Source organism: Pieris napi, chromosome 6, assembly GCF_905475465.1.
Source record: "Pieris napi chromosome 6, ilPieNapi1.2, whole genome shotgun sequence".
In the NCBI taxonomy this organism is placed as follows: Eukaryota; Metazoa; Arthropoda; class Insecta; order Lepidoptera; family Pieridae; genus Pieris; species Pieris napi.
The window spans coordinates 7,818,313-7,833,082 of NC_062239.1; the positions used below are offsets into that span (position 1 = coordinate 7,818,313).

General features: G+C 31.1%; 1 protein-coding gene across 5 annotated transcripts; it reads right to left on the bottom strand.

The window, feature by feature from the left end:
• Positions 1 to 260: 260 nt before the first annotated feature.
• On the bottom strand, positions 261 to 14,220 carry LOC125050452 (esterase FE4-like). Of its 5 annotated transcripts, none has more exons than XM_047650320.1 (5): positions 13,945 to 14,220; positions 6,216 to 6,361; positions 5,074 to 6,135; positions 4,773 to 4,969; positions 4,469 to 4,688 (listed from the first exon to the last, which is right to left on the bottom strand). In XM_047650320.1, the coding sequence occupies exons 2-5, from the start codon at positions 6,264 to 6,266 to the stop codon at positions 4,514 to 4,516; spliced, it is 1,485 nt and encodes a 494-aa protein (XP_047506276.1). In that variant the 5' UTR covers positions 6,267 to 6,361; positions 13,945 to 14,220; the 3' UTR covers positions 4,469 to 4,513. The 5 variants fall into 5 exon arrangements, with proteins under 5 accessions (XP_047506275.1, XP_047506271.1, XP_047506276.1 ...); XM_047650317.1 differs by lacking the exons at positions 4,469 to 4,688; positions 4,773 to 4,969; positions 5,074 to 6,135; positions 6,216 to 6,361 and adding exons at positions 11,833 to 12,050; positions 12,134 to 12,330; positions 12,431 to 13,492; positions 13,574 to 13,778; XM_047650319.1 differs by lacking the exons at positions 4,469 to 4,688; positions 4,773 to 4,969; positions 13,945 to 14,220 and adding exons at positions 261 to 556; positions 639 to 835 and having other exon boundaries at positions 6,216 to 6,503.
• Between the last annotated feature and the right edge of the window lie 550 nt (positions 14,221 to 14,770).

Here is a 14,770-nt window from a genome sequence, read left to right on the forward strand (position 1 = left end):
AATCACTGTTCCAAAAGGAATTACGTCTAAGTTACGTTTTAAAAGCCAGCAACAAAACGTTTATTTGCATGAAAAATCTCACTATTATTTTGTAGTTTTGCCTAAAATAATTTTCTTTATCATAGAATTATTTGAGAGACGTATTGCAAACTAAACATTACTGTAAACAAACAATGCAACTTTATCAGTGGTATAGGCTCTTCAACTCTACTTAGCTTTGAGCCGATGGCAACTAAAGCGTTCACAATTTAAAACAACGATTAAGAATATCATCGGCATTATAATCATGACATACATAAATTCTATTAGTTTTTAAGATTTTTTTAAAATTAGATATATTATATTACAATTTATTAAATTTTATGACAACATATGCTTCATTTAATATTTATAATTCTTTGAATATTGTCTATAGAATTCTTCCCAAAACTCATTCTTTGCTAAGAACTCCGTGTCCATCTTAGTTGTTTTATCTATACGAAAGTAAGCTTTACTATCGTCAGAAATAGGTACCCATTGTGTTGGTAGTATTTCCGATGTCGATGGTACCGGATCTCTGAAAACGAATAAAACCCATTCATTGGCTTTAGTTATATAGTAACGGCGTACAGGAGTTGGTGTATAGAAATTATATATACCCATATTTTGCAAAATTTGTCCACAACGTTGTCATTCTATCAATCATAAGCTGATCTTCTGGGCTGGAAGACTTGACGTGGAGGTCTTGAAACAGGTAGCCCAACTCATCTGCATGAATAGCGGTATCTAGGGTTAAATTATTACGTTGACAGTACATATTGCGGCCTCCAGAATAAGTGAACAAATAATAGTAGACCTGAAATATATTGTAACAATAAGAAAATGAAGAAAGTAGGACTTGTGGCTATCAGTACACTATGATACTGACACTACTTGAGATATATAAAATTACCTTAGTCGCTTCGTTTTTATGATAAATATTAAGTAGTTTATACGTGGGATAAATATAAACCATGTCCGAAAATAAATCAGTCATTTGTCTTCTGTATTTTCTGCTAAATTCATCATTGCCTATATAAAATTGTTTTAATTTATGTACTGCACCATTCAATTCTTCTTCATTAAAATTAAACGAATAATTCAAATATTTTCTTATTGTTTGATCGTCGTCAAAAAATTCATCAGGGCTATTACCAATAACAATATTGTATTCATCGTTTGTATTTCCAATTAGAAATTTTCTATTCTTCACTTTAGGAACTAATTCAGACGGCTTTTTTGTAATGAAATGTTCAACTCCATAGAATTTTTTTTCCATGCACGGTTGAAAGTTTAATATGGGTAGAGCTGGATTAGTTATAGCTTTAATAACATTGAACGGGTCTTGTTTCGAGAGAAACCTTATAGCAGCATCAAGATCTCTTGTTTTAAATCCAAGGTTTTCTGCCATTATAAAAGGCAGCGATGTATTAGCTTCACCAAAACTTTGCATATTTGTTATTGTTCCACTCTGTAAAATAGCTTGTTGGAACAAATTATCATGTTGATAATGCACTTGATAATCTACTGTAACAGCACCACTACTATGCCCAAAAATGGTTATTCTATCCGGATCACCACCGAAGGCCTCTATGTTAGCCTTAATCCATCTTAATGCTAATAATTGATCCTTCAAGCCGGTGTTTCCTGGAATCTCTTTTGTCCCTAAACACATGAAGCCGTATACACCCAATCGGTAAGTTAAACTAACAAAAATAATATTGTGGCGAATTAAATACACTGGGTCATAATCCTTTTCACCATTACAAGATCCGGAATGTCCATAACGAAATGCTCCGCCATGAATGTAAACCATTACTGCCAACTTTTCTGACTTTTTAGGCGTATATATGTGTAACCGAAGACAGTCTAATGTTCCAGCAAAAAAATTAAATCCTTCGTCATACTGCGGACATGGGTTGTTGTCATCATCAGCATCGAAAATTCCTTCATATTTTGGATAGGGGTCTGCAATCTGCAATATTCATTTCGGGAATATTTAATTATGGCGGGAAACAGTAAGAAAGTACAGTAAGAAATACAAAAAAATATACAACTTACCCCAAAAGGGTTTTCTTGCCTTACTTTTCCATAAGGAATACCAAGAAACATATCATAATCACCATTTGAAGATTTAAGACCCCTTACCAATCCATTCTTAGTGAGAATTACAGGTCTTGAGTTGGTATCGCTTATTTTTCTCCAAACTACCAAAACGGTTGGAATAAATATAAAATTTAATATCCATAAACGTTTTATAATCATTCTAGGGCGAAATGTAAAAAACGCAAAAACAATTTTTAAAAAGTAAAATTCAAAATTCTTAACTAACAAGGAAACTACTTTAAACGTAACTACATTACAGAACTCGTAAAAGTCAAATGACATAATTTTCGTACTGCTGTTAGTGTCTTTTATCATAGTAATTACTAGCTACTACTAGCCTACATTAATTTACATGACACAATTGATTATTTTGAAATTAAGAATTTATATACTTAAAACTGAATATGTATCGTGTCCAAGTTTTTATGAATTTAGTTATTTTAGCAGTTATTTAATTTATGTGGAAATGAATGTTGTTTTGTGGGTTACGATTTCACGATTTTTACTACAAAATAAGAATTGTTGGGTTCGGAGAATATGGCTGTGTTTCGGTCCGTCGTCGTGCTATTAGTAATGGCTATAATAACGAACCATTCACATAATATTAGTAGATCCAACTGAATTATTCAGAATGTTTGAATGTCATTTGGAATCTTTGATTCCTGTTAAAATGGGTTCTGTGGATACAAATAAAGTAGTTTGGACAGATAGAACATCTAACCAGATAGCGGTGTATACATCTGATTGTCATAGGCGACACATATTATTTAAATTTTCACGTAATCTGTAATTCACTTTTCAAACTCTTACAGCGGATTCCGCTCTCAAATCACTCGTGACGTCATTTTACGATTATGCTTTCTGTAATAATCGCTTTGTTTATCACAAAGGCGCCGCTCAAGGCAGATTGTTTACATTTGGAACTAAAATTCAACACTCAAATCACTTACGCCCAAAAATTTTAGACATTTGGTACTCTGATAATGCCACTTGACATATCACGTGGATTAAAGTCAGTTGGCAGTGAAGTCGAATTTAACGTCAAATTAAAAGTTGCCCTTTCGTCGGTGATTTCGTGATTTACAAGTAAGTTAGTCATTTTTGTACCGAGATTTTAAATGAAAATATACACAACTGATCGCTTGAAATATCATGCAGGACAACGTCTGTCGGGTCCACTAGATAAATATATTTTTCTACAAATAAAAAAAAAGATGTTATTACTTAGCCCTATGTGAGGCTGAGTTTGAATTGGTTTTTTATTATTTTTTAGTTGTATCACTCTTTTAGGTTAATATTTTTGTTTGAGTTACTTAAATAGTGTTTGTGAAAGTTAAATTTTATTATAGAATGAAATGTAAATTTTATTCGATTGTTATTTTAATGAACAGTATAAAATAGCATGGCATATTTCAATTTCTGATAAGCAATGTAATTTATGCGGTTGCCATATATTGGTAGTATGACGGGCAAGTTTTATTTAACAAAAAACGTTATATTTTTTTGTAACATGCAAGTCATTTAATAAATAATAGAATAATGTCCAATTAATAATTTTACTATTAATACAATAATCATAAAATATTTTCAAATATATAAATTAATTATACTATACAATAAACTTAACGTAATGAAAATTATTCATATTTAAATTATTGTTGTCCAAATGAAGTGAAATCTTTATTAGATTTTAATTATAATTAGCCAAATTAGTACCGTACCGGCTGACAAATAAAATAAACTTTACAGAACTTAGCTTTTTATTTTAATCAACTACTTACATACTTTGGACATCAATTATGGCCCTAGTGTTTTAAAAAGATTAAATAAAAGCGTAATAAAGTGTCAACAATTACTTTCCCGAACGGAATTACAATCACGCATACATAAACTACTAAAAATCTACATTGCATTCTATATAAAGAATTCTATGGTATTATTCTTAACCTTGTAATGCATTATATCAGCCATCAATACCGGGATATGACTTTTGGGGAATGAAAAATCTCCTGCGTTTAGACCAACGTCGATGGAGATTCGTTATCGTGGCCGAATATAGGCTATTTATTTTTGAATAGTTTTGAAGAAATTTGTAATAAAGTACCAGTTACTTATATAGTATTGTTATAGTATTTAGTAATCAACTACTATTTTACTAGAAACTAGCTTATAGAAATACGCTACGCTACAAAGCGTGGAAAACGAAAAAGAAAAACAGTGAGCAAATCGCATCTTGATAGAAATAACAACTTTTACGAAAAAACAACGATTACGAATATACTCAGCATTATAATCATTACGTACACAAATTCTATTATTTTCTAAGATTAAAAAAATATAGATATAATATATAACAATTTATTACATTTTATAACAATATATGCTTCATTTAATATTTATAATTCTTTGAATATTGTCTATAGAATTCTTCCCAAAACTCATTCTTTGCTAGGAACTCCGTATCCATCTTAGTTGTTTTATCTATACGAAAGTAAGCTTTACTATCGTCAGAAATAGGTACCCATTGCGTTGGTAGTATTTCCGATGTCGATGGTACCGGATCTCTGAAAACAAATAAAAACCCCATTTATTGGCTTTAGCTATATAGTAACGGCGTACCGGAGTTGGTGTATAGAAATTATATATACCCATATTTTGCAAAATTTGTCCATAACGTTGTCATTTTATCAATCATAAGCTGATCTTCTGGGCTGGAAGACTTGACGTGGAGGTCTTGAAACAGGTAGCCCAACTCATCTGCATGAATAGCGGTATCAACGGTTAAATTATTACGTTGACGGTACATATTGCGGCCTCCAGAATAAGTGAACAGATAATAGTAGACCTGAAATGTATTGTAACAATAAGAAAATAACAAAAAGAAGAAAGTAGGACTAGTGGCTATCAGTACACTATGATACTGACACTACTTGAGCTACGTAAAATTACCTTAGTCGCTTCGTTTTTATGATAACTATTAAGTAGTTTATACGTGGGATAAATATGAACCATGTCCGAAAATAAATCAGTCATTTGTCTTCTGTATTTTCTGCTAAATTCACCATTGCCTATATAAAATTGTTTTAATTTATGTACTGCACCATTCAATTCTTCTTCATTAAAATTAAACGAATAATTCAAATATTTTCTTATTGTTTGATCGTCGTCAAAAAATTCATCAGGGTTATTACCAATAACAATATTGTATTCATCGTTTGTATTTCCAATTAGAAATTTTCTATTTTTCACTTTAGGAACTAATTCAGACGGCTTTTTTGTAATGAAATGTTCAACTCCATAGAATTTTTTTTCAATGCACGGTTGAAAAATCAATATGGGTAAAGCTGGATTAGTTATAGCTTTAATAACATTGAACGGGTCTTGTTTCGAGAGAAACCTTATAGCAGCATCAAGATCTCTTGTTTTAAATCCAAGGTTTTCTGCCATTATAAAAGGCAGCGATGTATTAGCTTCACCAAAACTATGCAAATTTGTTATTGTTCCACTCTGTAAAATAGCTTGTTGGAACAAATTATCATGTTGATAATGCACTTGATAATCTACTGAAATAGAACCACTACTATGCCCAAAAATCGTTATTCTATCCGGATCACCACCAAAGGCCTCTATGTTAACCTTAATCCATCTTAATGCCAATAATTGATCCTTCATAGCGGTGTTTCCTGGAATCTCTTTTGTCCCTAAACACATGTAGCCGTATACACCCAATCGGTAAGTTAAACTAACAAAAATGATATTGTGGCGAATTAAATACACTGGGTCATAATCTTTTTCATTATAACAAGATCCGGAATGTCCATAACGAAATGCTCCGCCATGAATGAAAACCATTACTGCCAGCTTTTCTGACTTTTTAGGCGTATATATGTGTAACCGAAGACAGTCTAATGTTCCAGCAAAAAAATTAAAACCTTCGTCATACTGCGGACATGGGTTGTTGTCATCATCAGCATCGAAAATTCCTTCATATTTTGGATATGGGTCTGCAATCTGCAATATTCATTTCGGGAATATTTAATTATTGCGGGAATTTATTCTGCAGTAAGAACTACAAAAAATATACAACTTACCCCAAAAGGGTTTTCTTGCCTTACTTTTCCATAAGGAATACCAAGAAACATATCATAATCACCGTTTGGTGATTTAAGACCCCTTACCAATCCATTCTTAGTGAGAATTACAGGTCTTGAGTTGGTATCGCTTATTTTTCTCCAAACTACCAAAACGGTTGGAATAAATATAAAATTTAATATCCATAAACGCTTTATAATCATTCTAGGGCGCAATGTAAAAAACACAGAAACAATTTTTAATAAGTTAAATTAAAAATTCTTTAGACATAACTAGTAACTACATTACAGAACTCGTAAAAGTCAAATGACATAATTTTCATACTAGTTATAAAAAGTAACTTTCTTTTATCATGGTAATAATTACAAACCTACATTAATTTACACGACACAATTGATTATTTTAGAATTAAGAATTTTTATACTTAAAACTGAATATGTATGGTTTCCAAGTTTTTTTATGAATTTAGTTATTTAATTTATGTAGTTCAAAATGAATGTAGTTCTGTAGGTAATAAGATTTTACGATTTATACCACAAAATAAGTATTGATGGGTTCGGAGAATATGGATGTGTTCCGGTCCGTCGTCATGTCGTTACGTTATGCGACAAAAAGGCAATTCTGAATTTATATAATTAATTAATTTTATAGGCAAATGTGTCATCACCATTAATATGCGAAAATAGCTTTATGTATAACCAGGTTTTGAACGCTAGACTTGAAGGTTGAGAATCGCAAGTTCATAATTACATAATCTATGTAATTTAACAAAATAATTGTTACTGTTAAATAACTAAATAAATACGGAAAAGTGATGTTGGACAAAATAAGTATGAAAAGTGTTATCAGTCACAGATTCTTAGCATCAGAATCTAAATTAAATACATTTTTGGATGTGAATATCCAATTATTATAAGCCTTTCCGGACGGTTTGGGAACTAACTCTAAGTGCTATTAGTGATGACTATAATAACGAACCTATTTACATAATCTTAGGGGATTTTAATGGTCATCCAACTGAATTATTTGGAATATTTGAATGTCATTTGGATTGTTCGATTCCAGTAAAAATGGGTTCTGTGGATATTATAAATAAACTATATAGAACATCCGACCAGATAGCGGTGTATATTACACCAGAATATAACAAAATCCGCATCAATTTGCGACGTCTCGTGGGAAAGTTATACTAACGGATATCCATTCGTAAGATTCTAAACGGTTAGGTTAGGTTAGGTAGTGACTTATTCAACCAATCAGAGCGCACATACCGTTTGGTTATCACTTACTTATTATTTCACGCGTGAGTTCGGTAAGTTTATCAATTTGCGAAAATGTGGGCGTAAAATAATACAATTTATCTCGCGTTTAGAATCCTACGAAAGTTGTTCTTTCGTATTCGTAAGTCGGTTAGCCATTTTTGACTAAGGATGAATCTTGTTTTAAATGAAAATATAAACATAACATTGGACAATCTATATATATTTTGGGGTTTATATATACGTTAATATTATAATAGTAATAAAAACACCAATTTTAAAATATATTTGGCTTAGTTAAATAGAACTTTGTTGTAACAGAAGATAGCTGTTCACTCTGGGTTGTACATTCGCTCTTTTCGAACACTCAAGAAATTAATTGGTATTGACGAAACCTTGTATTTTGCTGCTATATAAATTAACCTAGTATCTTATGTTATTATTATAGTATCTGATAAATAAGGGTAAGCCATTTGATTATTTGTAGCAATATCATTTTAAATTTATTTATCATTTTTATCTCGGAACTAATGTAATAATGATTTAAATTACGTGTACGTGTGTATGTCACTGAACTCCTCTTAAACGGCTGGACAGATTTGAATGAATTTTTTTGTGTGCGTCTGGCTGGCACCCTGAATGGATTTAGATTCACAAATCATCCCGTCAGATGGCGCTGCAGTCGATACTTTCATACTTTGTTTATTATCCTAATCGCTTGAAATATCATGCAGGCAGGACAACTTCTGTTGGGTACGCAAGTTAATAGTGTTTGTGAAAGTTTAATTTTATCATAAAACTAAATGTAAAATTTATTCGATTGTTCTTTTAATTAAAAGTATAAAATAGCACGGCATATTTCAATTTCTGATAAGCAATGTAATTAATGCGTTTGCCATATATTGATAGTATGACCGGCAAGTTTTAATTAAACAAAAACATTATATTTTTGAAGTGAAAACTTCTTTGGCGGCATTGTACACTTTTTTAGAATGGGTAAAAAATGTTAAACTCGCGTCAGGACAAATTCGTAAGACGGATGTTTCTTTTAAACGATTATGAACCTTCGTGCGTTATTAAGTTACGGTTTTAGTTTATTTGTCTCTTTTCTCACATACATTGATGCATGTGGAATTGGACCTTCAATCAATAAATCAAGGTTTAATTTTGCGAAATGTCTAAACAAGTAATCGTCTTAGTGACGATTTGGTCAGACTGACGAAGCGTGGAGAGTAGTCAGCTGGCGTGGCTTATTTAATGTAATATAAATTGTCACTGAAGTATTTCCTAACCAATACGACTTAGGGTCCTTCAAGAAAAGAGCGTACCAATTCTTGAAAGGCCGGCAACGCACTTGCGAGCCTTCTGGCATTGTGAGTGTCCATGGGCAGCGGTATCACTTAACATCAGGTGAGCCTCCTGAAGAGAAGAGAGAAATGATAGTAGGTACTTTTATAGTGATAATTAAAGCAATTCGTGCAAAATTATTCCCTAACCATTCCAAAATATCAAAAATGCACAACGTTAATATTCAAGTTTTCACTTATGTTAGTCCCGGAGTGCAACCCGTCGTTATTTTTCAACATGCAAGTCATTAAATGAATAACAGATTAATGTCCAATTAATAATTTTATTATTAATATAATTATAATATATATAACATAATTATAATATGTAATAGTGACAACATTTTCAGATATATAAATAAACTAAACTATACAGTAAACTTAATGTAACACAAATGGTAATGAAAATAATTAATATAAAAATATAGTTGTCCAACTGTATTCAAAATAGATTTGTGGTCTCACGTTAATATCTTTCCCCTTGTCCCACTAGCATAATTGACTGGACTGGCATTGAGATATTGAAGCATTGATTGGTCTCTTCATTGTTCCTGACAACTTCCGCTGATGGATGTAATAATAATAATGGTTATCTGTTTAAATTGTAAATAGGAAGATGTGTTAGGTTGCATCTGTACTGGCACAATAATATTTGGTAGCATTTTAACGACAGAAAAGTTTTGAAAAATTGTAAAAATCTACAAAACGTATGTGTAGTCTAGAATCTTAATGTAAGTTTTAATAAAATTATTTGGTATACTTTTGTATTTCTTTGTAAAAGATATTTTAAAAACATACACATACAATAAATAAGCCAAATATACTTTATTTAATATGTCATAGTAATTTTACACACAGTATTCAATTGAGTACCGTGCATTAAAACAATCTCGAGGAAACCAATAAATCATATACGTAGACCCAAAAATCCAAGTACTTTAAAAACAATAATCTGTGGCTGATTTTCTGAAACTGAAACTGATTTTTCATGAATGAAATTTAATATTTCATGTATAAAAAATTCACGTTGAGCACTTGAAATGAAGCTTATCTTTGATCCAACATATCTCTCATATTTTACTTTATAAAAATAAAAAAAAATATATTTCATAATTGGACTTTGATGTTTAAAAACCTAAAAAAGTTTTCTGATTTCAAATATTTCATAAACACCACGACTCTTCACATATTAAGAGTTATGTAGCTGTATCACTGGTGACGAACGTGTGGGTAGGTCTATCAGCATGCTGCCGGTAATAGGGGAAAGGCTACATTTCTCTTACATGGGCATAAACACGCCGTTACATGGTACATTCCAATGGACTCCATGTGCCAAAACGGTTTCATTGCAGTGTGGTGTATGTAGGTGATTTATTATTTTTTATGATTGAACACAAAACACAACGATAAAAATTATATTTTATAATTATTATAAATAGGTTGTGTTATCATTGCAAGAAATATCCGTATGTTTAATTAACTCTGTATGCATCTTAGTTGTTCTTTCAGTTCTATATGAACGTAAGTTTTAATATCTTTAGAAATGGGTATCTACCGCGTTAGTAGTAGATTGTGCCGGTGTTGGATCTCTGGAAATAATTCATTTATTTACTTACCGTATTTTTTTATAATAACAACTTAATAGACATTATGTTAACTGCGCTCAGTTTGAATTTCACACAAACTGTATTTTTGCTTGGTGGTCGTAAACCAAACGGGTTTACGCATCAAATTTGATACGTGTTGGTTTAAATGCTTTTACCATCAAAATATTCCATACCAAATTCTTACTATCAAGTGTATCGGTCGTATATATGTTCAGTTAGTTGAGTGGCAACGTTATTTGGCCACATAATAAAAACTTTAACTGAATAATATAAAAATGAATCGCAAAATGTGTTGGTAACTCAACAACGCCCGGACCAATTTGGCCAATTCTTTTTTATATTATTCCTTGAAGTACGAGGATGGTTTTTACGGAGAGAAAAATTTAAAAAACTTGAGTGAAAAAGTCTAGAAACAACACTTTTCTATAATCCCATACAAAATATTCGTAATAATACTTAAAAGTCAATTTGAACTTTAATACCATATCATACAGTTCAAGTGTTAGTGGAGGGGTTCCAGGAAGGTAAATTTTAATTTTTTGACATAATGTATTTGAATCAACTTTCTTTTTTTAACTTACTAGATAGACCGGTGTCCCGAATAGCAGAATAAGTATTTAAAAAAAATAAAGAATCGACTGTTAGGCGGTACGATGTTCGCCAGGCCAGCTAGTTTAATAATATAATTAACATTGAAGGTTAATACGAATTTAGATGTTAACAAATTATTGTATTAAAAAATTATATTTGCGATGTAAAGAACCTTAAGATTGAGAATCGCATGCTTAATCACTCAAACAAACATTCGATAAAGTTATATAATGCTAAATTTATTTCCGTATCAAGTATTTAAAATTAACCTTTTAATTATATTATCAAACTGAACAGTTTCCACTTAATTTTTATCTTTATTAGATTTTAATTATAATTAGCCGAATTAGTAGCGTACCGGCTGACAAACAAAATAAACTTTACAGAACTTAGCTTTTTATTTTAATCAACTACGTACATATTTGGACCCTTCTTAATTTAAGAGTCATATTTATGACATCAATTATGGCCCTAGCACAAGTGTTTTAAAAAGATTAAAGAAAACCTTAATAAAGTGTCAACAATTACTTTCCCGAACGGAATTACGTTCACGCATACATAAACTACTAAATACATTGCATTATATATAAATAATTCTATGGTATTATTCTTAACCTTGTAATGCATCATATCGGCCATCAATACCGGGGTATGACTTTTGGGGAGTAAAAAAACTCCTACGTTTAGACCAACGTCGACGGAGATTCGTTACTGTGGCCGAATATAGGCTATTTATTTTTGAATATCCTCGGCATTATATTAATTACGTACACCAATTCTATTATTTTCTACGATTAAAAAAAATAAATAATAATATATAACAATTTATTACATTTTATAACAATATTTGCTTCAATTAATATTTATAATTCTTTGAATATTGTCTATAGAATTCTTCCCAAAACTCATTCTTTGCTAAGAACTCCGTGTCCATCTTAGTTGTTTTATCTATACGAAAGTAAGCTTTACTATCGTCAGAAATAGGTACCCATTGTGTTGGTAGTATTTCCGATGTCGATGGTACCGGATCTCTGAAAACGAATCAAAACCCATTTATTAGCTTTAGCTATATAGTAACGGCGTGCAGGAGTTGGTGTATAGAAATTATATATACCCATATTTTGCAAAATTTGTCCACAACGTTGTCATTCTATCAATCATTAGCTGATCTTCTGGGCTGGAAGACTTGACGTGGAGGTCTTGAAACAGGTAGCCCAACTCATCTGCATGAATAGCGGTATCTAGGGTTAAATTATTACGTTGACGGTACATATTGCGGCCTCCAGAATAAGTGAACAGATAATAGTAGACCTGAAATGTATTATAACAATAAGAAAATAACAAAAGGAAGAAAGTAGGAAAGAAGACAGTACACTATGATACTGACACTACTTGAGCTACGTAAAATTACCTTAGTCGCTTCGTTTTTATGATAACTATTAAGTAGTTTATACGTGGGATAAATATGAACCATGTCCGAAAATAAATCAGTCATTTGTCTTCTATATTTTCTGCTAAATTCATCATTGCCTATATAAAATTGTTTTAATTTATGTACTGCACCATTCAATTCTTCTTCATTAAAATTAAACGAATAATTCAAATATTTTCTTATTGTATGATCGTCGTCAAAAAATTCATCAGGGTTATTACCAATAACAATATTGTATTCATCGTTTGTATTTCCAATTAGAAATTTTCTATTCTTCACTTTAGGAACTAATTCAGACGGCTTTTTTGTAATGAAATGTTCAACTCCATAGAATTTTTTTTCAATGCACGGTTGAAAAATCAATATGGGTAAAGCTGGATTAGTTATAGCTTTAATAACATTGAACGGGTCTTGTTTCGAGAGAAACCTTATAGCAGCATCAAGATCTCTTGTTTTAAATCCAAGGTTTTCTGCCATTATAAAAGGCAGTGATGTATTAGCTTCACCAAAACTATGCATATTTGTTATTGTTCCACTCTGTAAAATAGCTTGTTGGAACAAATTATCATGTTGATAATGCACTTGAAAATCTACTGAAATAGAACCACTACTATGCCCAAAAATGGTTATTCTATCCGGATCACCACCGAAGGCCTCTATGTTAGCCTTAATCCATCTTAATGCCAATAATTGATCCTTCATAGCGGTGTTTCCTGGAATCTCTTTTGTTCCTAAACACATGTAGCCGTATACACCCAGTCTGTAAGTTAAACTAACAAAAATTATATTGTGGCGAATTAAATACACTGGGTCATAATCCTTTTCACCATTACAAGATCCGGAGTGTCCATAACGAAATGCTCCGCCATGAATGTAAACCATTACTGCCAACTTTTCTGACTTTTTAGGCGTATATATGTGTAACCGAAGACAGTCTAATGTTCCAGCAAAAAAATTAAAACCTTCGTCATACTGCGGACATGGGTTGTTGTCATCATCAGCATCGAAAATTCCTTCATATTTTGGATAGGGGTCTGCAATCTGCAATATTCATTTCGGGAATATTTAATTATGGCGGGAATATATTCTACAGTAAGAAATACAAAAAAATATACAACTTACCCCAAAAGGGTTTTCTTGCCTTACTTTTCCATAAGGAATACCAAGAAACATATCATAATCACCGTTTGGCGATTTAAGACCCCTTACCAATCCATTCTTAGTAAGAATTACAGGTCTTGAGTTAGTATCGCTTATTTTTCTCCAAACTACCAAAACGGTTGGAATAAATATAAAATTTAATATCCATAAACGTTTTATAATCATTCTAGGGCAAAATGTAAAAAACACAAAAACAATTTTTAATAAGTAAAATAAAAAATTCTTAACAAGGACAAAACATATCTACATTACAGAACTCGTAAAAGTGAAATAACATAATTCATACTCGTTATAAACTGTTAATTTCTTTTATCATGGTAATTACTACTAACCTTACATTAATTTACATGACACAATTGAAGTAATAAGTCCCTTTTTAGATTATCTCCGACATGTATATTCAAGTATTATATTTCTGATAATATAACAAATTATTTGTGGACGAAACTAATCGTTCAAATATTACGTAACCAGTACAGAGGGGGAGGCGGGTGTTTGATTTTCTTATTTGGTGATTACGTCAACAGTAATTATTTATTTTGTTACACATATTACCCACATATTGTCTATGCTTAAAAACGAAATGGATTTTCGAGGATTCCTACAAAAATTAAAACTATTATTTTTGAGATCTTTTATTACTTATGCTTACGTAATACATAAACGGCCCCTTTTTTGGAAATTTTAAATTCTTTACCTTTGCTAATGCCTGTCATTCACAAGACCGTTTTACTATCAAACTGAGACATATTGTTAGCAAAGACAAATGACGTTGTGGATTGATGATTGGGTGTCTCATAACAAGGGTCAGGATACATTCACGATGTTATGTCAATGTAAGGTCGTTAAGGAAAATATTTAATGATTACTTTTTGTCTCATTACCTTGGCATAATGTTTTCCTAGCGATAAAAACTAGATAGGTACATCAAATTGTATTTACAATCAATTTTTAAAAAAATTTAGGCTTTCATAGAATATTAATTTTATCATGACACTTATAAGAACGAATTTATTACTAAAAAATAATATTAGATAAGGTTTTAATTATATTTTTATGACCAGACTGGTCACAATTAATTCTGCCTATACCCTTAATCTTTACAATCCTCCTTAATCCTTTCGATAAGGCAACGGTAATTTAAATATATATAACAAA